This window comes from Drosophila kikkawai, chromosome X (assembly GCF_030179895.1).
Source record: "Drosophila kikkawai strain 14028-0561.14 chromosome X, DkikHiC1v2, whole genome shotgun sequence".
NCBI lineage: Eukaryota > Metazoa > Arthropoda > Insecta > Diptera > Drosophilidae > Drosophila > Drosophila kikkawai.
The window spans coordinates 19,452,858-19,478,337 of NC_091733.1; the positions used below are offsets into that span (position 1 = coordinate 19,452,858).

The 25,480-nt window shown below is 38.8% G+C and overlaps 5 protein-coding genes across 11 annotated transcripts; 1 reads left to right on the forward strand and 4 right to left on the reverse strand.

Annotated features, from left to right (window-relative positions):
• Positions 1 to 559: 559 nt before the first annotated feature.
• On the reverse strand, positions 560 to 16,122 carry Abca3 (ATP binding cassette subfamily A member 3). 6 transcript variants are annotated; one of them, XM_070288205.1, is made up of 13 exons: positions 15,892 to 16,122; positions 9,182 to 9,468; positions 8,555 to 8,620; positions 7,046 to 7,640; positions 5,546 to 6,979; positions 5,002 to 5,347; positions 4,567 to 4,934; positions 3,631 to 4,483; positions 3,413 to 3,563; positions 2,975 to 3,151; positions 1,985 to 2,758; positions 1,670 to 1,858; positions 560 to 1,227 (listed from the first exon to the last, which is right to left on the reverse strand). In XM_070288205.1, exons 2-13 carry the CDS (start codon positions 9,391 to 9,393, stop codon positions 1,176 to 1,178), a joined length of 5,217 nt encoding a protein of 1,738 aa, XP_070144306.1. In that variant the 5' UTR covers positions 9,394 to 9,468; positions 15,892 to 16,122; the 3' UTR covers positions 560 to 1,175. The 6 variants fall into 6 exon arrangements, with proteins under 6 accessions (XP_070144306.1, XP_070144303.1, XP_070144304.1 ...); XM_070288202.1 differs by having other exon boundaries at positions 560 to 1,230; XM_070288203.1 differs by lacking the exon at positions 15,892 to 16,122 and adding an exon at positions 11,230 to 11,370 and having other exon boundaries at positions 560 to 1,230.
• A 767-nt stretch (positions 16,123 to 16,889) lies between these two features.
• Positions 16,890 to 18,501, forward strand: Rpt6 (26S proteasome regulatory subunit Rpt6). Its single transcript, XM_017166113.3, has 3 exons — positions 16,890 to 17,048; positions 17,129 to 17,273; positions 17,391 to 18,501. The coding sequence occupies exons 1-3, from the start codon at positions 17,031 to 17,033 to the stop codon at positions 18,443 to 18,445; spliced, it is 1,218 nt and encodes a 405-aa protein (XP_017021602.1). The 5' UTR covers positions 16,890 to 17,030; the 3' UTR covers positions 18,446 to 18,501.
• Positions 18,502 to 18,913: 412 nt separating this feature from the next.
• anox (acyl-CoA-binding domain-containing protein anorexia) lies at positions 18,914 to 19,733 on the reverse strand. Its single transcript, XM_017166114.2, has one exon. The coding sequence runs from the start codon at positions 19,731 to 19,733 to the stop codon at positions 18,981 to 18,983; it is 753 nt and encodes a 250-aa protein (XP_017021603.1). The 3' UTR covers positions 18,914 to 18,980.
• A 60-nt stretch (positions 19,734 to 19,793) lies between these two features.
• SLIRP1 (SRA stem-loop interacting RNA binding protein 1) lies at positions 19,794 to 20,299 on the reverse strand. Its single transcript, XM_017166116.3, has 2 exons — positions 20,149 to 20,299; positions 19,794 to 20,085 (listed from the first exon to the last, which is right to left on the reverse strand). The coding sequence occupies exons 1-2, from the start codon at positions 20,271 to 20,273 to the stop codon at positions 19,794 to 19,796; spliced, it is 417 nt and encodes a 138-aa protein (XP_017021605.2). The 5' UTR covers positions 20,274 to 20,299.
• A 539-nt stretch (positions 20,300 to 20,838) lies between these two features.
• On the reverse strand, positions 20,839 to 25,382 carry Dd (CTD nuclear envelope phosphatase 1-like protein dullard). 2 transcript variants are annotated; one of them, XM_017166112.3, is made up of 4 exons: positions 24,409 to 25,382; positions 22,901 to 23,149; positions 22,600 to 22,782; positions 20,839 to 22,516 (listed from the first exon to the last, which is right to left on the reverse strand). In XM_017166112.3, the coding sequence occupies exons 1-4, from the start codon at positions 24,505 to 24,507 to the stop codon at positions 22,325 to 22,327; spliced, it is 723 nt and encodes a 240-aa protein (XP_017021601.1). In that variant the 5' UTR covers positions 24,508 to 25,382; the 3' UTR covers positions 20,839 to 22,324. The 2 variants fall into 2 exon arrangements, with proteins under 2 accessions (XP_017021601.1, XP_017021600.1); XM_017166111.3 differs by having other exon boundaries at positions 22,901 to 23,158.
• Positions 25,383 to 25,480: the final 98 nt, after the last annotated feature.

The window sequence follows — 25,480 nt, forward strand, 5'->3', positions numbered from 1 at the left end:
CCGCAATAAGAGGTGACTAGTATGACGATAAAAACCTATTTTTTATGAATTAGATTGATTATTTTTCCATAAATTAATAAACATTTTTAAAATACAATAATTTTTGATGATGTTTTTATATATTTTACCGATGATATATAAATATTTCACTCGTAATAGTAATGGTTAATTTGATACCAAATTATAGATGTTATTTTAGGCTCTTTAAAGCCTGATCACTTTCCTAGTCGATCCTTTGACTCACAGTTTGCGAAATAGTATCGATCTCGATAAGTTGTTATTGAAAGGGAATGAAAAGAATAGATCAAATAAGAGCACTGAACGACCAATACTCTTGATATTTATTAAAATTTTACAAACTTACAGTCAGAGAGAAAGAGAGAGAGAGAGAGAGAGAACTCTCTTCTACACATATAACAGCATCCAACTACTGTATGAGTGAACACCTACTCTCACGCATTCTAGATCTGTACGCCACATATGCACTGGCATAACTTTCCAATTCAGCCAGAGCACGGTTCAAATATTTGGAATAAAAATGAAATAAACCATGTTTCGATTGTTGTGTGAGTTTTATTTTATTTTTTTTATTATTTATTTGTCTTTATCGTAAATATATAAATCAAATATATTCTTCCCGAAGAAGTTTCCACAATCTTCAATTTCCCCGGTCACAAGTCCCATTAAACGTTTTTTCTTTTGTTTTTGTTTTCGTTTACGTTTAGATAAAATTTAATTAATTTGTATAGTACACATAAAACATTATTTGGTAAATTCTCGTACATATGTATCGTAGGGTTTGTGCCACAATAAAATTGACCTATTTACACGCTTCTAAGTACATCGATGCAACAAATTTGGGAATACTTTTAGGGCGAAAAAATGTAAAAATTAAAACATTATGTACGTGTGTGTGTGTGTGCAGGTCAACCAGATATACATAAATATATATATATATATATATTATATTATAGTACATTATACAAATCTCTGTTCTTAAATGTGTAAATTTTGCTAGATGATCACAAGAAAATAAGGCATAATCTCTGCTATCTATTGTCTGGTCTCGAGCTTAGAAACTATCTGCTGAGGCATCGGCGTTGTATAAAACATTATCGTTTGTGTACATGAGTGTAGGTAATTAGTTCAGGTGAGGAACAGTTTCGTACAGGTACTCAATACTCATTGGCTAGCAGGCACTGGCACAGCTTCCTCAACTCGGACAGGCTGCTGGTTATATGTATATATTTTTGGGGAATCGAAAGAGAGAACAAACATTACACAAGTTAACAATTAGTAGCTTGGGACACACTGAAAAATAAAACATAAAATACTCCATCTGTTAGCTTTTCTACGTGATCTACGCATGCGGCGAAGTTAGCTCGTTTGAATGGTTGAGGCCTGGATATATGGGTTAGCTACCAACTACAACATAAAATCGTTAATAATAAAATTTTGGGAATTTGCTATGCTGTGCTGTCGTTGATATGAGCGAGGAAAGTGTATCTGTGCTGCTGTGTGCTTGACTTGTTTTCTTTTTGTGCGATGCAACAGGTTGGTTGATGGATGAAGCCAAAAAGCCGAGAAGCCCGCTTATAAGCCAGATGGTGTTATCAACACTGGATCTAAGGTTTTTTTCTTTTTGGGAGAGGGGGGGAGGCTAGCTCACTGATTGGCACGCGTGTCCTCGCGCTGGTACTTGGCAAACTCCAAGAAGATCTCCTCCAGCGTCGTCTGGCTAACGGAGTAATCCTCCACATTCAGCTGGTCACGATTACTCTCCATCAGGCCGAAAATGCGCGACCATTTAACGCCAGTTAATGGAATGTAGAACGTTAAAATTCCCTGGTACTCCTCCCTAAAATTAAAATAATAATAATTCATTAAATATAATAATATAATTATGTACAGAAGCATTGAAGGCTCTCAGAAGCCTTTACATATGAGAAATATATGAAGAATATACGGGTAGAAATATACTCACTGTAAAATCGAGTTTGGATATTCGCGCTCAACAAACTCCTTGACGGCATCAATATTCTGCTGCTCCATTTGTGCCGGAACCGTTGGCTCATCCGGACTTCTCGCATAGCCGGCACTCAATCGCGCCTGCCGCAATGCCTCCATATTGCGACGCACCTTGATCTTAAGAATGAGACCCTTGGAGAATTTGTTTTTCAAATGCTGCGTCGATCCAATGCACTTGAATTCACCATTGACCATTATGGCCAGTCGCGTGCACAGCGCCTCACATTCCTCCATGCTGTGCGAGGTAAGGACAATCGATTTGCCCGAGTCTCGGATGCGACAGACCATATTCCAGAGCTGTCGCCTAGCAGCCGGATCCATGCCGGTTGTGGGTTCATCCAGATAAATTACGGACGGACTACCGATCACAGCTATCGCCGTGCTTAACTTTCGCTTATTGCCACCGCTATAGGCGTGTGTCTGCTTGTCAATGTGCTTGAAAAAGCCAAAGGATTTGGCCAAATCCTCGGACAACTGCTTAATGCGCGACTCCTGGACGCCACGCAGCATGCAGAAGATGCGCAACACCTCGCGACCCGTCAGATCGTCCAGCAGGGCATCGAACTGCGGACAGTAGCCGATCATCTTGTAGATGCTGTTCATGTTCGACTCCAGGCTCAGGCCCTGGACATATGCGGCACCGGAGGTGATACGCTCATCGCCGGTCATCATCTTGAATGTTGTCGTCTTGCCGGCTCCGTTTACGCCCAAGAGGCCAAAACATTCCACTCTATGGAAGGAAATCAATTATTTATTATTCTACCTAATGTGGGGACAATATTATTTTCTAGGTTAAATTTGTCTAATAACTTGGTCAACAATGCAACTGTTACAAAAACAAATATGTAATAAGGACATGCTCACACTTGTTTAAATAATAAAATTACAATTCCCATAAAAAAAACCCTACGATTTAAATTATAATGGTATACATTGTATAACTTACTCCTGCACGCAGAGCGACACTTGATTGACAGCCAGGAATTGTCCATAGTATTTGGTGACCCGATCCAGGACCAGATTCTTAGCGGCCAGCTCATCGGAGCTCATGTGAAGGATGCGTTCACGCTCGTGGGCCACATCATCATCCAAGTGGCCCTCAGGTGGAGGAGGAGGTGGTTTTCTATAAATAAAATAATACAAATATAATAAAGAAAAGCAGAAATTAGATAAAAATATGAGATTAATTTCAAAAGGAATAGGAAATGAATTATTTTTGTATTAAAAAAAATATTTAAAAAAGTTCATGTATTGAAATGTTATTGAAATATATCGCATTTAGCATTATTTTACAAAAAAAAAAAACTAAAATATATCGAATTTAAAAAAATCGATAGCGCTTCAATATATTGATATTTTGTGGCATCCCTCGTTATATACTTACGATAACAATTGGCGGATTTTAAACATCAGTTCTCCGATCAGGCGGAACTCCAAAATGATGATGATGAGGAAGAAGACAACGCCGGTGACAGTCATGTAGAGAGTCTCGGGGAGAACTCCAGGCGCTTCCCAGGCAAAATAAGGCTTGATATCTATAGAAAATGTAATTAAATTTCAAAATATTTTCTTACTACTTAAATAATTAATGTAATTACTTACTGCAACACTGCGGTATCAACTCGCAGAGAAGAATGGGAGGTATCGCTGATACCTTCTCGCAGGCATTCCTCGTCGCCGTATTGGTATAGACCTTATTCAAGCCCATTGCCAATGAGAAGTGGGGGAAGACGCGGAAGATCCAGCCCAAGATATCCGCCGTATCCTTTGTGTCAAAGAAATCGGAGGACATCACCACGACGACTATGAATAAGGCCATGCCGCAAAAGATGTTGACAATGGAGACGCGGGCAAAACCCGTGGCCGGCTCTTTGAAGAACAGCGACATGATGTAGATAAACGGCAGAACGGAGAACCCAAAGAGCAGCAGCAGCAAAAAGTATCGACCCAGTTCCGGGAAGGTGGACAGGCCCGCCTCTTGGAAGCAAACGATCGTGATCACCACAATCAGAGCCGTCACAATGTAGGTGGCAAAGTCACAGATAAACTGGGAGAGCCAGAAGGTCCACACCTTAACGCCGCCCACAAACTGTAGCAGCTTGGCCCTCGATTCGCGTTCCTTGATCAAAAACAGTATGTATATGGAGCTGACGAAGCACATGCAGAAGCACAGATTGGAGGCCAGCTGGGTGCCCAGATTGTTGCCGGTGCTCAGCTGCGAGAGCAGCGTATTCGGCGTGTATGGCAAGGGGGCGTTCGTCACCGCTATGTGGGCATCCGCACCAAGTAATTGCTTTGCCAGGGCATTGTGCACCATGTTGACGGTCAGCGGGGCTGTGTGCAGGGCCTGGTTATTCAGCCAGGCGATGATCCGGGACTCGGCGATGCTGGCGGCCACCAAATAGCGTGAATTGATCCGCACCTGAATCGTCTTTCCAAGCTCAAGGATGTAGTTCTAAGAGCCGGAATAATTGAAAGAGCAAATCTAAATCTTAAAAAAAAAAAAAAAAAAAAACAGACACGATTATAAACACTTACCGTAAAGCTCGCAGTACCCGTCACTTCGAGAGCATAGTCACTGCCATGGGACTTGGCCAAAGCCTCGTACTGATTGGCATAAGCTGAGCTGATCGAGTTGGTCGCACTGGAACGATCCAGAACGGTGACAGCCAATGGATATTGGGTCAGAGACATGGTGATAGGCTTCAGCTCCTGGAACGTTCCCTGCGTCTCAATAATCAGAATGGTGACCACCACGAAGAATACGGGCATTATATTCTGGATGAGCAGGAGCAACTTGTTACGCCACGTGTACAGGAACTTCTTGAGGAGCATAGCCTTCCATTGATTGGACAGCAGCTGCAGTCCCTGGAGCAGGCGTCGGTTCTCCGAGAAGATGCCATCGGCTGCAAACAGTTAATTGAGCTTATCAGAAGACCAATTAATACGAGATCGAGTTCAAGCACTGCTTACACTGCACTGATTCGTTGTCATTGTCCTCGCCCGATGGATGATAACCGGTGCCGCCGTTCATTATCTCACTGGGATCCTTTACATTGCCAGATATATCCTTTTCAGCGCCCACCTTCATAAAGACCTCCTCCATGGAGGTGATGCCAACGCCATAGCCATTGAGGTGCAACTCATCGGACTGATCCTCCAGCTGGCCAAACATCTCCTCAAACTTATCGGATGCACTATCCGGCAGCTGGTAGGACAATTCTGCACCGATATCGCATTCCGGCTTTATACCGGGAATAAACTTGTTTAGCAACGCTGTCACTTCGTTCGTCTGACAATCATCGCGTTTAACACAGATCTGGGGGGGGGGGTTAAGATTATGAAAATAATAGAATTAGTTGAGAATTGGAGTCTTTTTAGAGAGTTCTTTGTTGAAAAAGCGTATGGCGTTACGCATCTTATGCTTTATATAATCTTTGCTCTTACTTTAAGATGTATAATATTGGTTGAGTTACCTATCTTATTCTCCCCGTAAATTCCCCATTGATAGACTTACCAAACGATATCCGGAGCCATACTGTTTCTTCAGGAAAAACGATGTGCCATGGCACTTGAGCTCACCGTCGCACATGATGGCAATGCGATCGCCCAGGACATCGGCCTCATCCATGAAGTGTGTCGTCAATAGCAGGGTGCGTCCGATCTTCTCCTGCTGCAGCAGATCCCACAGCTGGCGACGAGCCGATGGATCCATGCCGGAACTCGGTTCATCGCAGAGAACCACCTTTGTGTCGCCACAAAGGGCGCAGCAAACGGACAGTTTGCGCTTCATGCCGCCAGAGAGTTTCGAAGATGCCACATTCGCCTTATCCTCCAGCTCGATCATCTTCAGATACTTGGCCACCTCCTGCTCCACGGCCTTGCCCTTGAGACCCTTCATGCGGCTAAAGAACCGAATGTGATTCGATACGCTCATCTCGTCGAAGAGGACATTGTGTTGCGGACAGATGCCGAGGGACATGCGGGCGCCCTCGATGTTGGTGCGAATATCACTGCCATTTATGATGGCCGTTCCACTCGTCGGCGGAAACATGCCGGTCAGCATCGATATGGTTGTGGTCTTGCCGGCACCATTGTGTCCCAGCAGAACGGTGATCTCGTCCTCAAACATATTCATGGACAGACCCTTCACCACCATCTTGTCGGCCACAAAGCGCTTCTTGAGGTTTCTCATCTGCAGGCCGATATGCTTTCCCTCCGGCTCCGCCTCGAAAGCCTTGGGATCCCGCTGTTCCCGGGTAGGTCCTCCATTGGGTATATCCTCCACGCCCGTGTACTCCCGCTCGCCGCACCAGAACTCCCGGCTGAAGGGGAAGTGCCAGGGACGCGGAACACCAAAGCTGCCCGGCATCACTTGCTCCACATACAGGCAGATGGTCATGCAGATGAAGCAGGACACCAGCATCATAATCATCACAGCGCCCAGAGTCAGGGTATCGTCCACGGACACCGGAGTGAAGAAGTTACTCCACTGCAAGCCCTCGCCGGTGCCCTCGAAGCCCAATATCAGCTTAATGCCAAAGCCCATGCCCGTGTTCGAGATCAAACTCCAGCCCAGCTTGGAGGTCAAGCTCAGGTCGTCATAGGTATTGATGGTGAAGGAGTACGGGATGTAGGCGATGAACCATATCAGGCCCGTGACAGCGGCAGCCGTGCTGGCACGCGAGAAGAAGGTGGCCATCATGAAGCAGAAACAGATGCTGGCAATGATGTATATGATGAGGAAGAAGACCAATGCAGTGAAATTGGCATGCGTTAGCACCGCCACATCCTCAGACCAATTGATTTTGACTAGGATGGCAATCAAAATGGCCGAAATGGTCAGCATGATGAAGGATTTGACAAACCAGGCGGTCCAATGGAGCCAATTGCTCAGCCCCATGATCTTCATCACCTCCTTGAGCTGCTTCTCCTTCTCGGCGGTGATGTACTACACAAGAAGGATACAGATACAGATATGGATCTGTGCGATTCGTTCCCGTTCTCGGAGACTTACCTTGGTGATGTACGTGCACGGATAGATGAAGCTCAGCAAGATGATCAGTGACATTATCGAGGACATGCCCTCCAGCAGCGGATCATATATGTAGGCCGGATATGGATAGCGTTGCATCACCACCTCCGGCAGTTCCTGCTCCCCCGATCTCTGCCTGATGTACGCCATCGATAGCTGATGTTGCAGCGGCAGGAAACCTTCGCGTAGATATCCCGGCGGTATACCCCCATCCTCATCCTTCTCGTTACGCGGCCCCGTCAGATCGATGGTGGGAAAGAGTCGCATGGTCAGCCAGGTGTTTGCTATCGCTATCGTTGCCGTTCGCAGCTCCGACGGAAAGCGCAAGGCGAAGTGAAAATCCTGCGGCAGCTGGGCAATATTCGTGACATTTGCCCAGGCATCGTCGAACTGGATGCCGGCAAAGGCATTCTTTCCAACCACATCCGTCTGCAGTTGGGCGGCATTTGTCGAGGCATATATCGTGTTCTCGGACATCTGGAGGCTGGTCCATGCCTCGGTGACCAGTTTTTCCAGCACCGGATTGGTGGGCGAGTAGTAAACCGCGTACTGAAAGTTGCTCACCGACAGCGTGCTCCTAAGCATTTGGAAAATGATTTCAAAAGCATTATATTAATTTTTGGGTACTTTAAAGTCTAATTATCACACAAATTAAGCCTAAATATTGATTTTGTTTAGTTTGGATTAGTTTACCTGAGTGCTAGTGGGTAGAGTTTCATTTATTTAGTTTTAGTTTTCGTCACTAATTGGTTAAACCTTAGTTTTTAGTAAAATATTCTACCTACAAACCGATACCGATTAGTCACCAATTAATCGAAATTATCGCACAGCAGTGGTTCGAACCATTAGTTTACATTTTTAAGTGTTTAAAAAATATTTATAAGTATTCAATATTTAATAATGTATAAAAAAACAGCAAGCCCTTTGTCGAATCGGCAGAAACCGGGCAAAGAAATTTGCTGTTTTTTTGTTAGTTATCGGAGTTATCGGTAGAAAAAGGGTTTCTTAACCCCTCTACTAAAGCCTATGTATGAGAATCTTTATAATAACTTAAATCTTTAAATTTATTTACGGGGCTTGAACCACGTGACGGTTTCAAATCATTTGTATAGGTCAGGTAGTTTTCTTTTTACACCTTGACCTTGACACTACCTCTTTTTCAGAGTAGAACTTCGGCAGCCTATATCTTGGAAATTTGACAACATTTTAACCTACACAAAAATTTGAAATATACTTTATACTTTAATTTAAAACTGTTAAAGAAAATAAAATTGCTAAGACTTAAGCAATCTTCAGGAAGGTTGGGTTACTAACTAAACAATTTATTCCTAATTACTTATACTCTCACTGAAGGTCTTTATCTATCTTGTAAAGTAATTTATTTTGCTGTATTTTAAATATACAAATTTTGTTAAAGTGTCAATTGCAATTGGTTAGTCACAGTGTTGAATGTTTATTTGGTGTTCTTTTCTTGTGTTTTTTTCTTTTTACCTCCGTCGATTGGGTGCAATCAGCGCTAGAAGCTTGCCAAGGTAGGACGAACTATGCAACGAATGTCTTCAGGTTTGGTGGAGAGAACAATACAGAAAACATTGGACGTATATTTAATATAAACAGTTCTAGGAGTAATTAGGAAATGTAGCAGAAGAAGCATTGCAAAATAAGCAAATGGGATAAAATATATAAATCAAGGCGTATAATAAGCATGTATAGAAACGATAAGTAAATTATTATTATAGTCGAAATGATAAATTTGTACATGTTCAAAATATTTTCATATTTTCCGAGATATGGAAATTGTTGTATATTTTTTGTTTTCCATAAAAATATATTATATGAAACTTCATATTACTTGAATGTATGGATATCCGAGGTTAACATAAATTCAGAATTTTATTTTTAATGTAAAAAAGGTAAAATAAGACATAGAAATCAACCTTTACATAATACATAAAAAATAATACAAATACTAATATCATAAAAATTAAATCATAAATAAATGTAAATAAATATAAAAGGTATCAGGTAAAGGCCTACAAAAGCTAATTAAGTAAAGAGGCAAAATCTAAAGACAGCATAGACAGGCATCGCGATTATTGTCTAAAACAGAAAACTCACTTCAACAGACTCAGATCTGTAATATTTTGCGATGTATATAATTTGGTGTCCATCTGTTCCGTGTCAACCAGGGTGCGGACCAAGACCAGAAGCAAGGAGAATATAGCTGGCAGCACCAGCTCGATGACCATCTGCCACTTGTGGTTCCATTGGAGGGTCCAATTCTTCCACAGCAACAGCACAAATTTGTCCCAGTTTGTTACCTTGGCCATTTTGAGACTTTGTTCGTTGTGGCTTTGGCTTAAGCTTTAGACTAGCTCAACATTAAAATCGCTTAAAATTAGTTGCTGCAAGAAAAACGAAAATAAATACTCAATTATAATGTGATAAATCTGATTATATTATTTCTTTATGAAAAGGGGATAGTCATGAATCGTAATTGAAGAAACTTATGGCATAAGCAACTTGATGCACTTGTAGTCTTACAAAAAGGACATATGTTTACACTGATTATTATAGTTTAACTCTCTAGAGCTCTCTATTTTAGGAACTAAGGAAATATTTAAGATATTTATCAAGGAAGTCCGGAAATAAACAAATAAACAACTTCAATAATAGCATGTCCAAAGTGCCTATTACCAGTGCAATGTCAAGTACATAGTACTATCTATCCATCTATAGAGACTAGCTGAAGTACGGCCCAAGTTATCTAAACATTGTTGGTTATGTTTGGATTGATAAGACCCAGGTAAATCAAATCATAACTTTTGTAAACACTAACGTATCGGTTGTTTCAATTAAGCTCCATTAACTCGTTGAAATTATACAAGGTCAAATGGGATAGCCCCCATAAACGAGAGAGTGAGTGTGTTTATCAATTTACAAGGCATTATAACAAAATAATGCAACAAAAATAATGGGTATTCAGGAGTATTTTACAAGGAAATATCATCAATAAATATGCAACTCTTTTATTTGCTATGGGATTTTGTATTTTATAGCTTCAATTTCTGGTTTGCATTATCAAATGCACTCAAATCGTCTGGACTCTTAATCTTTTTGTATATGGCCTGACACCTAATTTTAGTAAGTACTCTTCGCTTTGGCTAAACCCAATTAAGTAAGTGAGAAACAGTTAACAACTGGAAGTTAAATTAAAATTAAAACCGAAGCTAGCAACGGGTTTCTGATAAACATTTACTGTCTGGGCAGCTCAATATGAAAAGTTGCTGATCTAAGGATGATTCGCATAAAATAAAAGTTGAATGCACAATAGCGTTACGATAAGCTGAGCAATTTATAGACCGGCATGCTTCCGAGGAAGTGTTTTCTATGACTGCCGGAAATATAATGTGAATAATAGTTATGATAAATTGAAATATATGTGCCTCTTTTTGGTAGAATATTTAGATTATTTATAACATTGCGTTTAATCGATTTTAATCGATTATTTTAAGAATTTAAATATTTGTTTCCTTTTTAATGTAAGCAAGTTTTAAATTAAATTAATGGAATTTATTTAGGAAAACAATGGTAATAATTATTTCATTTATTAATATTTTTTCATGATATAAGGCAAATATGTACTCCATATATATATACAGTTTAAATATGAAAATAACATTTTGTTTACTGAAAAAATATACAACAAAATTATAAACAATAAAAAAAAATACTTCATTTGTTTTCACTTTGAATATTAAACTTTTGTATAAAAATGAAGCTATGTTCCATCCCTAAACGGATAGCATATATATAATATATAGACATATACTTTTACTACTAATGATAATCCACAAAGCCGCCTGAGAACCTATATACATATACATATATATAAAGATATGTAGTTAGAAAGCAAGGTGGACAATAATCCAACGTTTTTACAAAGCTCCAATCGATTTGCGGGAATTTCCCAACTCATGACACTATTGGTTCTATTATCCAGTTACTAAAATTACACCCACGGCTATCAGAGCGCAAAAAATCGCAAAAAATAAAACACACACACGCGTGTAGATCAGGAATAAACAGAGAGATAAAGTGGCATAAATCCAGAATGATAAACGGGGGGAGTGGGCTGTGGCATTTCCACCTGCCACGCAACTTACCCCGAAGCTTAGCCAAACAAAAAAGTGTCTCACACGGCACAACAACAAATAAAAAAAAAAGGAATAATATATGAGAACCGTGAAATCGAAAAAAAAAAATCGAATGAGAGCTCCGGCGGACACTCGACCGTTTCGGCTTGCGGACAGTTTCGAACTGAACCACGCCGTAAGGCAATCTTCCCTTTTTATCAATAGAACACAATCTAACGCAATAAAGCGAATAGCATTTATTGGTTTTGGCCGCGGCTAAAAAATGATAAGCAAGTACCCCCACACTTAACAAGCGGACATATGTCTGAGTTCGAATTCGAATCACTATCGATGGAGAGGGATGTCGATGTCTGGGGTGCCCATAAACCCATAGTACATGTGTATGTATATATCGCCAGTGGATCTATTACTCAATGAAGAGTTATGTATGTTAATTATGGCTAATTGAAATGGCATTTATTGGCCCCGACCAATGTGAAAGGCTTAAAAGGATACCTCTAAGTAATTGTAATATTCCCCTGAATAAACATAACCTTTAAGGACGAATACGATTTCTTTGTTAAAGCCTTTTAAGCCTAAATAAGTAACTTATTGTTGACCGATAATATAAATAAATAACTATTGCTGATAAACACTTATTTAAGACAAATAATTAACTTTTTTGGTGTGACCTTATCGGAAAATAAGAATAAGTTCCTATAGATAATATCCTAAGGATTTAAACTTGTGTTGATTTCCCAAATACATATTTCAAGTAGTTATGCACGCACATACTAACTTATTCTTAAAGTCCATCGTAACTCCAAAACAAATGATTTGAAATTCAGGAGAGAAAAGTAGGTCGTATCAATTTTTAATTACTATGTATCGATTTATTACATTTTTAATTTATTCTTATTGTGAGAAAAATGACAATCACAAACTCATTGGGGTGACTATTGGGTGAATTTCCCTCCAGCCTTTTTTGGGGCAACAACATTGTAGCGTGCCACAGAATTCAGACTTGGGAATTTCTTGTGCACTCTGCGAAACAATTTTAGTTGCACTTAGGCATAACAGATATATCGTTATTGTATCGGAATTTAAGACAAAGTTCAATATATAAAACGACGTATAAATCGATACAACGTTATAGTGATATTTATATTTAACTGAAAGTAAACTTAGTTGACAATATAATTTAAAATAGATTAAAATAGATGGTTTATACTCCAAAATTATAGCTAAACTGGTGGAATCCCCTTTGAAAGCGTTAGCAAATAGTAATGTGAATGAACTATTCAAGAAGATATTATGACTAAGACTTTTACCCACTTGAGTGCTCAAAGTCGTCGAATAAATCGTTTCACACGCCCAAATGATGAATCATCCGGAACGCGTTACCCTTATCCATTATCATTGGCCAAGTGCCTTATCGAGTGTGATCAATATTGCATATACATACTTAGTAAGAGGTAACCCGACTGCATTATTGCGAATCTCTAGTGGTCATGCGCCAAAATTCGGTTACTCTTGTGATAAGATGAAGTCTTTTTTGGACATTATAGCAGTAGGACTCTGATTACTTTCAACGAAATTCCCACAAACACCTGTTATTTCCTCGCTGCTTATCACAAGAGCCGTTTTAACGGTAACTATGACATCGGGCTATTATATCGCACCTGTTAAATTTATATTAGTAAATGCAGAGTGCAAACACGTTTTATATTCGCCCGATCTATATGAACGACGGTCCGTAATATCAGCGATCATAAATATTCGGTGGACTGTACTAGGTTTGTACCGAAAGCCTGATGAAAGTGATTAAAAATGTGACTAGTTTAATTGTGTGTTAGTATGCTTGATTATTTTATAATTTCATTGTGACATTAAACTTGAGATCGTTTATATTGGAGCTGAACGATAAGAAGAAGACTACTGGTAAAGTTTCATCAAAATAGCTGCACAAAATATAAATACCATTATCCTAAATATTGTTTAAAAAAGAACTCCCCAATTGAGATTCAAACACTTCTGAAATAAATAGTGTTAAACAACCACAAACATAAAATAAAAGCGTAAACTGAATAACTGATATGGAATTTTTTTTCTGAGAATGCACCGAAAGCAATAACCATTTACTTACTCCTATTGATCATGAGAACAGCATATCATATGACTAATCATTTGAGTACTTCGATGAATCATCGGGTGTACGCAATGGCACCTGACATTTTGACATGTGACGCGCATTAAAGAAGGAGCTCACAATTCGCCAACTGATTAGTTCTCGGCGAGAGTGGATGGCGATGATAATGGGCGCCCATTATCTTGCATCCAATAAACTAACGGCACGCGTTAGTTACTGGGTAATTCAGGGAAGCTTCCCTTCTTCTGGAAGCCAAAGCTTCAATACCCTTGCAGCTTGCAATTGGTTTTTATTAGCATATTATGGAGATTAACATTTTACAAATTAATTTGATTTTTTAAATTTTTAACAAATATAATTTATAACATTTTGAACAAGTGATTAAAATTTGTTTTGAATTTTGTTCATGCCCTATAACTTATCCCACCAATAACACTTATAATAAAACAGATATTTTTAAACAATAATTTTTTGGGTAAATTAAAGATTTTTAAATATTATAACTAGGCCAAAAGAACTTTAATTTTCATTCGAAATGCAGTTCTGGTTTAGAATTTATTAGGTTCACAAGCCAGCAAAAGGACATTAAAATTAAAAAAAAAGAAAATAAATTTATTTGTTTAAATTTTTAGTAATTTTAATTAAGTATGTCCTTAAAAATTTGTTTAATGGTTACATTTATGTTCCGTTTTGGCTCCTTTAAACTTCTGACTAAAATCGTAATACCCTGAGAAGGCTGTTACCCTGGAAGGGCAAGTACATTGCTTTAAAAGGTCAAACTATTAAATTTTAAGTTTTTGCAATATATTAAGTAATTAAATCTAAGCTAAGTACGACCTGTATGTGTATCATTGTGAAAGAAAAAAAACTCCCAAGCCACAATCTTGTCTAATCATTCTGAGTCATATTTTAATAACTTTAACAAGTCCCTGCACTCCATTAAACTATACATTATATATTGTTTACTTTTGTGACTAACCACCACTCTCAGGGTGTCAGTGTTGCCATTTAAGCCTTTTATATATAGCCAAAAATATTTAATTCGTATTCCTTTTTTAAGGTACAACATATTTTTAATGATTTTTAAATTTAGTTTTAATTTAACAGAACTTTAAAGTAATAAAATAAATAAAAATAATGTTAGGTACATCATTTTTTTAAATTTTTTTTAAAGCTTTTTAACCTTTTTTCGTCATCCTTATCTGCCCTTTTTTTGCCGGGTCTTGTACTCCCCATTTCTAATTGTAATTTTTATTATTGTTGATATTTTCCAACGCGTGCGATTAAGTGTTGGGTACTTAGTGATACAAATTTGATCAGGGCTGCTCGGCATTGGGCATTGCTGCATCATTGATTGGCAAATCGGCTGGCGGCAATTTCAATTAATTATTTATACTAATGCACTGGACTTTATTGCGTTATATGTATGTACATATATGCATTGACACTGTGTTAGGTTTCAACTGTAATATTATTATATACATATATAATATACATTTGTTTATAAAATAGGACCTTCTAATTTAAGGAAATATTCAAACATGTATCCAAAAAAGTGTTGTTATTTTTGTTTTTTAATATGAAAGAACAGTTTATTTGACTTTTATTTTATTGTTTAACTTCTATTTTATACATATGTATATGTAAATATTTACTTTTAAACTTTTTTTAAATTTTATAGTTAAAGCTTATTTAAACATAACAACACTATCTATTTTTCAAGAGTTCATAGTTCCAGGAAATCTATCTATGAGTCCTATCGCTTTTATTTTTCAGCACAAACATACTTAAAAAATAATTATCTAATCTAATAATAAAAAAATGGGAAGATATTATGGAGGTTTCAACAAAAAGATTTTATTTTTAGAGCTTACAAAATCTATTTTTTCCTCTCTAAAATATACAGTAAAAACATATATTTTTATTCGTTTAAGTGTACAAATAACCCTTTATTTTATTAGAATTTTATTAGAATGCATTTTCATGAAAAGTCCGTCCCTTAAAATGTGACATCATCCCAGAACTGACATGGAAAACTATTCATGACTGGACAATATTTCTAAGAAATCTTCGAATTTCAAATAATTTTGCAAATGTAAACAAAGCATGCTAGTTGAATGTTTTGTTTGGATAAATACCAAAAATTAGATTTAAACACAGCGAAAGACCAGAAAAGAAGCGTTCAAAGGGCAAAGGTCAGCACTGGGCGGTTTTTAACGGGAACTGCGACTACACCAACGATAACTGTAAATGAGGACCGGCTGCATTGATTGCAATTGCGCATGCAAAACTTTGACGCCCCGGGAAAATGTGTATGCACCGTTATACAGATTTTGGCGCGTCGCATACAAATGCGTTGTTTGCGATAATTTTCTAGGGACAAGGGCACAAGGAACATGTTGATCACATTCACCTAACGAACCGGCAAATGTAATGCGATTAGGCCCACTGTGCAGCCCGTCTAATGATTATTGGGTGCACACACACACACACACACATACGTTCATATATATGATTGTGTTCACAACGCGACAACAACTTACATAGTGCTGTTATTAGTATTATCTATCGCTGCGTCATTGGGGATTTAGAAGTTCATGGTTCAACCAATTCATTCAGTAATGTGGCGTCGCACTTGACCCGTTATTTTCTTCTTTTCTTCTCCGAACAGCTGTTTGCCACACACACTCGCACACGCGCACGCACACACGTTAAAAGAATTACGTACGGAATATGCACTTCTAACGCCGTCGGAGATGCCAAACAAAATGAAACGAATTTAAAAACAACAACAACGACGAGACGGGAGAGCGAGAGCGACATATGCCAAAACGTAAACGGTTCTATTACGTCACGCCAGCTGCGGAAGTAAGTGAGAGAGATCGAGAGAAAAACAGTTCTAATGCTAGAAACGCGAGCGCCGATTAATCGTATATCGATTTGAGAGGCTGCGGCGCGCTGCACTTTATCGAGCATTGGATTTTTAATTACCATTCAGCAATTTACATATTTGGAGCTTTAAAAAAAGGTCCATTTGGTGTTTTCCCAAATTGTTGATATGTAAGTGTGTCCCAACCATATTCACTTTAAATACATACGCATTAAATTCAAAAGTACAATGCCCTTTTGTATTCTCACTTTTTATTTCGATCCAAAAATCATCACCTAAAAATCAATCATGCGGCATGAAAATGTCGAAGGCTTTGTTATTGAACACGAAATGAAAATTGCATTAAGGCACGTGCGAATTTTCCCAGCGTTGGAAAACCTGCCCCAATAAGACATGTTAATTATTTAAAACGGGAATGCCCACAAATTTCAAGTCTCGTGAACCCAAGCCAGACATTGTCCTTCGAAATAGGGTTGACAACCATGAATATGATAAATGTATTGTAATAGATACTTATCCATTCACTTATTTTTATTAAAAAGGTTCAAAACATGATAAAAGAAAATTTAAAGGTACGAATTTTAGCCATTTTTGCGGGCTGTCAACACATTGAATTGTTCAACCATCGATAGACACCGATAGTCGATAATAATCGGCCCGATAAACAGCACGACTGCCATCTCCAAAAGCAAGCGAAGAATGCCGAGTCATAATCAAAAAAATTAAGAGTTTACTTTCTGGACGAACAAATTATTGATTGCGAATCAGTGAAGTGTACTCACAGCCAACAAAATGACGGTGATAAATCGGGTAAGAAAGCACTTGGCAAGAAGCTATTCAAGCCATTGCCCAATGAGCAAAAACGATTTAATGTTTCTATATTTTTGCAGATGGAAATCGAGTCCGCTTACCAAAAGGGCGAGGGATTCCGTTCATACTATATCCAGAAGATTGAGGAACTGCAGCTAATTGTTGCCGAAAAGAGCCAAAACTTGCGGCGTCTGCAGGCCCAGCGCAATGAGCTCAACGCTAAAGGTAAGCTGGATGTACATACAAATGTATGTATGTAAATATTTATATATGTATAATAGTGCGTTTTGATTAAAAATATCCTAAAAAGAATATTAAAAACTAAACAAATCAATATTACAGTTCGTATGCTGCGAGAGGAGCTGCAGTTGCTTCAGGAACAAGGCAGCTATGTGGGCGAGGTGGTCAAGCCCATGGATAAGAAGAAGGTGCTGGTCAAGGTGCATCCCGAGGGCAAGTTTGTTGTCGATCTGGACAAGAACATTGACATTAACGACGTTACACCCAATTGTCGTGTGGCACTGCGCAACGAGAGCTACACTTTGCACAAGATATTGCCAAACAAGGTGGACCCGCTGGTCTCACTGATGATGGTCGAGAAGGTGCCCGATTCCACATACGAAATGGTTGGCGGTCTTGACAAGCAGATCAAGGAAATCAAAGAGGTAATCGAGCTGCCCGTCAAGCATCCGGAGCTGTTCGATGCCTTGGGTATTGCCCAGCCCAAGGGCGTTCTACTGTATGGTCCTCCCGGTACGGGTAAAACTCTATTGGCCCGCGCCGTCGCCCATCACACGGAGTGCACCTTTATTCGCGTCTCGGGCTCTGAGCTGGTGCAGAAGTTTATCGGCGAGGGATCACGCATGGTGCGCGAACTCTTTGTTATGGCCCGCGAGCATGCCCCGTCTATTATCTTCATGGATGAAATCGACTCGATTGGATCGTCACGTATCGAGTCTGGATCCGGCGGTGATTCCGAGGTGCAGCGTACCATGTTGGAGCTACTAAATCAACTCGATGGCTTTGAGGCCACCAAGAACATCAAGGTGATCATGGCCACCAATCGAATTGACATTTTGGACCCGGCCCTCCTCCGTCCAGGCCGTATTGATCGCAAGATCGAGTTCCCCCCACCGAACGAGGAGGCACGCCTGGACATTCTGAAGATCCACTCGAGAAAGATGAACCTCACCCGTGGTATAAATCTTCGCAAGATCGCCGAACTGATGCCTGGAGCATCTGGTGCCGAGGTCAAGGGTGTCTGCACGGAAGCAGGCATGTATGCGCTCCGCGAGCGTCGTGTCCATGTCACCCAGGAGGATTTTGAAATGGCGGTGGCCAAGGTGATGCAGAAGGATTCGGAGAAGAATATGTCCATCAAGAAGCTGTGGAAGTAAGGCGCGGCAAATCATGATTTTCTTTGTCATTAAATATATCAGTTAGTAAAGTAAAATACATTTGAAGTTATTGTATTGTTTTTAAGGGATATTCTGCTCAAGAAATAGTCGTGGAAACACATTAATTTTATCTTTGGTAATGAAAAATTATCGCAAGAGTGCTTAAAAACATGTGAAAACTGAACTAAAGGGTAACATTTATTTATGTTTCTCGATTGTTATTCACTAAACGGTCTTTTTTGAGCCCGTTTTCAAATATTTAGCGACACTTGAGACAACGCTCGCTGATGTTATCGTTCTTAAGTGCGTTTACCAACATTTTGTAATAGTTTTTCATGGTTAAGAGAACCAGTGGATGAGGGAAAACTATAGCCATCTCATTCTTTTTGAATTACAACTTTAATTTGAAAGCGAATTGGACCCTCCTTAGTGAAAATACCCTGATTAACTGATACAAAAAATTTAAAATTGGTTTTTTTTTATACATTTATGTATTTGGAAATTAAAAATTGTACACTTGCAATTTAATTAGCATTTATGATGCGGATCCGGATCCGGACAAGCGCTGTCGCTCCGCCTGCAAAACCCCACTTATCTGCTCATCTTCAGCCACATCGTAGCAGGTCTGGCCGTAGGAATCGCATAGCTCCGGATTGGCCTGGAGCGCCAGCAGACATTGCAGCGCCTCCAGATGACCACAGCTGGCGGCGTAGTGTAACGGCGTCTGCTGCTCTGCATCCCGCTGGTCCACACTGGCACCGCTCCGCACCAGGAACTTGATTATCTCAACGGCGTTGCGATCGGTGGCCCAGTGTAATAATGCCATTCCGTTTTCGTCCAGAGCCAGCAAGCTAGAAGGGGAGAGCAGCTCCCTCAATTTCGCCAAATTGTTCTCCTTGACGTGATCAAAGAGTGTTTTCTCGCTCTCGGAACGCTGTTCCTCAATGGGCACAGACTCTATGGAGTGCACTACCCAGCCGGTGGTACTGCGGCTGCTGCCCTTCGACGAGCCCCACTCGGGCTGAAGCATCTGGAGTTTCTGTATGTAGGCCTGGCGGGCGGCCTTGGGTGTCATCTTGCCGAGGTTACTCCACGCCTGCCACTTGCTCCGCGCCTTCGGCTGGAGCAGGCTGGGACTGGGCGTCTCACAGGGACCCTCCAGGGCCTGTTTGTAGTAGGCATAGAACGCCAGGAGGTCTGCGGAGCTGAGAACAGTTGTCTGACGAGTCACATGCTCGGCGGCGCGATGAAACAACTCCTCCTCGGGATCCGAATCGCTGTCCGACATTTATGTGTTTTGTGTGTTAACTTGAAACTTAAAACTATGTAACTGGGTAAGGCTTGTGTCCTACGATTTCTGAATGTTCAGGTAGTTGCCCTCGAGGACGTGCTTCTGCTCGTTCTCGATCTTCTCCAGCGCCGCCAGGCTGTTGAAGCTAACGAATCCGTAGCCCTTGGAGCAGCCGGTGCGCTTGTCAAAGATCACGTTGGCGGACACCACGCGTCCGAATTCCCGAAAGTAACCACGGAGCTCCTGATGACCCACCGTCCACGGCAGGTTGCCCACGAAAATGCGGTGCACTGATTTTCCAACTTTTGCTACAGCTGCTGCGGTGGCCATGTGTGAAGGTGGGGCTTTCCTGCGAAATCATAATAGCAGATTAATCTGTTATGCATCCATGTCGTGGGGAAGCAGCTCTTACCAGTTGCGTTGCGTAAATACTACGGAGCTCCCTTGCTTAGATTTTATTTTAATTTGTGTTGTTGTTGGCCCAGCAACGAGCGGCGAACATAACCTCAAACTGGCGCTTAACAGAGCATTTAACATACCGGTCACCCTACAATTAGTCGAGTCTTTTGGTTCATCAGTCTGTTCAATAAATAAATCCAATATATATATCTTGAATTTTATATTCAAATTTAATTTTGCAGGACAATATTTTTTAGTGATTATTAAATTATATTTCATTTAAATTAAACGTTGTTCCGAGAATATTGAATTCGATTCTTTGACTAAAGAGTATCTTTAAGTGTGTTTTATGTAGCAAAAATTAATCTCTCCGTCAGTGCTGCCAACTCTTCGCGTCGATAGCATATCAAATAGGCTAGAAATAGCTAGATAATAAAATAAAAGTACAAAACATTTACCAAGGGCATATAAGAAAATAAAAAATAATAATAATAATAAATAAAAATAAAATATAACAAGAATTGAATTGAAAAAAAAAACTAAATTGGCAGCACAGCTCTACTTGCACCTAACAGTAACATTTTCGCTAACAGAAATTTTGCTATTTTTCTTGGTAACAGACTGTTGAACCTGAGTATTCTGTTATAATTAAAAGCGTACCCGCCAATTAAAAAAAAAAATTATAAATAAAAACAAGAGAGTATTTGATTTTGTTGTAATTTTTTGTATCTGATTTTCTGCTGTTGTGTTCCCTCTTTCTTATTTATTTCATTTACGTTCTTTCCAGTTTAACAAATTGTCTACAAACTACTTAAAATTAACAAACATTCGCATACAAGTAAGTATTATTCATGTTTTTTCTTTGCATTAAATATACAAATAGTGATTATTGAAAAATATACAATTCAATTTTTAAAAAAACATTTCGATTGGATTGGATTGGAGGTTCGGGGAAATAGTATAAAGGTGTATATAAGCTGTGTGAGTGTTGATGCTTTTTTATTTTTGGAAAATATGTAACATTAACTATGGAAGCAGTTTTCATCATTTGTTTTTCTTTTCGCTCGCCCCCTCCTCCTCCATCCATTCCTTGTTTTTCTCCGCCACGTCGCCCTGTGATGCCTTCGTCGGATGATGTGCCACGGTTTCGCAATTCTCAGACTAACTCGGTTTTAGTATAATATAAGTGATTTGGCTCTATAACTCCCTATATATCCCTACATATATATGTCTCATCCCAGCCCGATCTTTCATTGCTTGCTTGCTTGCCTTACAAAATAGAACAGTTTTTGTCGCTTGTTTCGTTTACATTATATTTAGTAGTTCATAGTTGTTTGTTTCGCTTAGATGTAGGTATATGTATGTATATGTAACTCCTTTTCCTTCTTGTTGCAAGCAATGAAACGGTTCTTCTTAGTTTTGTACAGGAAACAAAGGGTATACTGCAAGTCTATACATATTTAATCCATAATAATTAATTATCCATAATAATGATGTCCAGGAAAGTTTCATAATCAACTAATTTGTATAATTATAAGTATTTTTTGCTTCAATAATTCAAACAATTTCAGTGTTACAATAATATATATACATATATATATATATATATATATATATATGTGTATGTATCCCTAATCGTAGTATAGAAATTACAAGACTCTTGGTGTAAGTGTGCCTTAGATTTAATTTGTTTTAATAATATTATGATATATATATATATAACTTGACAAATTTGTTCTTCATTTAATGTTATTTCAAGAGCTTTCACTTTACATACATATATATAATCATATATATAATTATACATATATATAAATATACATATATATCAATATATAATCAAAACATACATACACACGCACTACAAACAACAGGACAAAAGAAAGAGTTAAACTGTTACACAAAATATGTATGCAAGTGATTTTAGCTTGTTACAAAAATCTATATAGTCTTATTAAGTATATAAACAAAATAAGAAAACTGTCCATTTCAGATCTCTCTCTTTCAAACTTTCAACTTACTTTTTTCTCAATTGATCTGACATACGTAATAATAAAAAAAAAAATTCGTTAATGTGTCACAGCACCACCATTTGTTGTTGTTGTTGTTATTTTGTGAAGAAGTTTTCTCCACCCTGCACTCCTTCGAAATAGTTAGATAGACTACACTAGCGAGAGGAGGCCCACCTGCTACCAGAGGCGATGCAGATGCAAATTCCGTGACAGCACCGATCTCACATCGTTGGTGAACCTCAGGGCATCCAGCATGGGCAGCAGCGACAGCAGCGCCGTGTCCATTGGATCCGAGAACCAACTCTTGATGGGTATGGCATTGTTGGGGAAACAGCGGTATGCTCCCGGTGAATTGTCAATGATGAATATCTGCCGAAAGAGAGAAGGTATTCAGACCCATTGAATAATGAAATATTGAACATTCATGAATGATAAAATAATTTGATTTTTACCCTATTTAAATCACTACATATGGCCGACAGGTCTTTGGTATATGAGCCATAGTCTGGCGTGCAATGTTGTCTGTAGTATCGCCGCCGAAGAATGTTCCGGCCATTGTCCAGTTTGTCCGCCACCGCCGCTCCGTAGATCTCCATGCTGGCCGTAAATACGACCAGGTCGTACCACTGCGAGACCTGCAATAAAGATCAATTCAAAGGTAACATTAATATAATATAAAATGACCCTATAGTTATATAATTAAAATAGTAATAACCTCTGCAAAAGGATATATGTATAATAATTGAAACTCACCACATCCAGGAAGTAGTCCACATGCGGTCGTTTATGTACAAAAAATCGCACTGGATTCCTATCGATCGTCACTTTGACGGTGAAATCATGCGGCGTTCCCGGTTTCACCGTATTCCTGGGCATCGCATTGTGATGGGAGTGGATCAGTGTCTCGTCCAGGTCCAAAACGAGCGTCTTTCGCTGCACCAGGCCAAGGCGATGGCGCGAGACGGGTGACAGCGGGAAGAGTTCATATTTAACCGGTTGATACTGGATAAACTAAGGAAGTTAATATAGTACAATCAACGGAACAATACATTTAATGCATTAAAAATGAGGTGCCGGTTATGTAGCATTAAGGGAATTTAAACAAGGACAAAGATATCCTTTTAATCTAAGAGGAAGAATACTCAAAAATTATATACTTTTGTCGATGTATTCCATTATTTGAACTGTGCTGGTGTGCTAGATAAGCTATCAAAACCAAGGGGCTCTAATAGTTTGTAAAAACAGAAAGAATAGCGCCAGGTCAAAGGTCAGTTACTTGTTGCATCGTCACGATTTCAAGCCGAAATCGGGAACCTTAAAGGTGATAAGGAGACGACGGGTGAACACTGTTTAGTGCATTGTTTTTTTTTTTTTTTATTATTATTATTTGGAGAAGCATTAGAGTCTTCCTGATAAGAAAAGTACCACAAAATGTTAAAAAATAATAATACAAAAAAAAAAAAAAACAATTTTTAATAATAAATAAAAAGACTTGTATTTGCTATAAATTTGAACGAAGCTTTCACAAAAGATCAATATTAATTGATTTTAAATGGATTTATGGTGCAATTACAACGAGCTAAATTACCATGTCTACAAAAATTAACCATATATTAGAACCACTCATTTTACTGTTTATGTTAATGCAGCCATACATATCAAATGTGTTTCATATAAACTGATACTGTTTGAACAACAAACTGATAAACATTTAATTTAATTATCAATCCAATATCCAATGCCCAGTTAATTTTTTTTAAATATATTACAGCAACCTTGGGCCATGTTCAGCGTTGCCTTAAAATATGGGATGATTTTCGAAGGTAGCACAAATCAGTGCATAACATCAATCTGTTATCTTTCTCGTTCGGATAAATCAAACTTAAAGTTTTACGAAAAGTTTATCAGATGGAGGCAAACCCGGTCCTTGATCTTTGGCCTTGAAAGAGGTCCATGCTATAAAATTCAAATTGTCCCTGAACCAACTTATCAAATACCCTCTATAGGCAGGTATCAAGTGCTTATATGTACATGTATATATGGTGTTATCACTCGGTGGCTTTTTTTATTATTATTATTATTATGGTAGTTGAACGCGTGTCGATAGTGGATCGGGTTGGGAATTATTATTATTATTTGATAAGTTTTTGGGCTGGTTAACTATACGTATTAACTACTTAGTATATATGCTGGCAGATGTATGTGTGTACATATTAAGGGAAGACACTGTTTTCCGGGACATATTAGTATATTTTACTTACAGCTCGCACTTGGCGATTGAACATGAAACAGATGCATGTCCACACTTTTGATAGCAACAACAAAAGCGCATGGAATTTCATTTGCAGCAGCGAAATCATTGGGTAAATTCAACAATTAATTTTTTAAAAGTAAAGTCCACGACGATCTGGTCGCGTGCGAGCGAGATGGCTGGAAACAACCGGCTAACACGGTTTGGTTTGGTCTTTTTTTTTTGCCGATTCTGTTACTTTTGCAGCCAACAGTTCTTTAATTTTATTTATTTATTTTTATTTATATTTACTTATTTATTTATTTTTTTTGTTGATAACACGCCGTGGTTAAACACATACGCACGCACCCGGAGCGCAGCACACACACAAACGGCGCACGGTGCACACGGAGAACATAAAATCGATAACAAGAGGCTTCCCAGTTGCGTGGAAAACGTTTCTCGCCGTTATTTTCGCGGTCTTTTTTAGCTCCCACTCCAACTTTAATAATATTCCGCTTTTCGATGCTGTGCGGGGTTATTATCTTTTTGTTTTTCCTTTTTTTGGAAAGAACTAAAGTCCGTGCTTCCTCTTCTCCACTACCCTCTCACTCTCTCAATGTGTGTGTGTGCGTCCTGTATTTTATATTTCTCTTTTCTTTTTCGGCAATAAAATGAGAAATAAAAAAAAAACAAAGATATATGTGTGTATATGTTTGTGAGTGTATGTGTGTTCGATTTGATCGCGGCGTTTGTTGTTGTCGTCGGATTTGAGCAAAAAAAAACGTTGTGAATTATGTTGAGCTCTTGCACTTGCACTTTGAGTTGGATAATGGGGGTCTTTTAATATTCCGTTGAATACTAAGGCGTTCTTGCCGTCGGCGTGCTCATAACTCTTCCTGCCGTTCCGGCGTATCTTTTATTACATAAATATATGGTTTGTCAAAAGTGCCTCGATCGCCGATTTTGTTTAACAAATTCCCGAAAACCTAATCTAGAGTTTAGTGTGCCCGTTGGGTTGTAATCCCAGAATCTCGAAACCCCTCGATGTTCCATTTTCCACCGTTCCATGATAACTCGTCGACGCTAATTTAATTTAATTT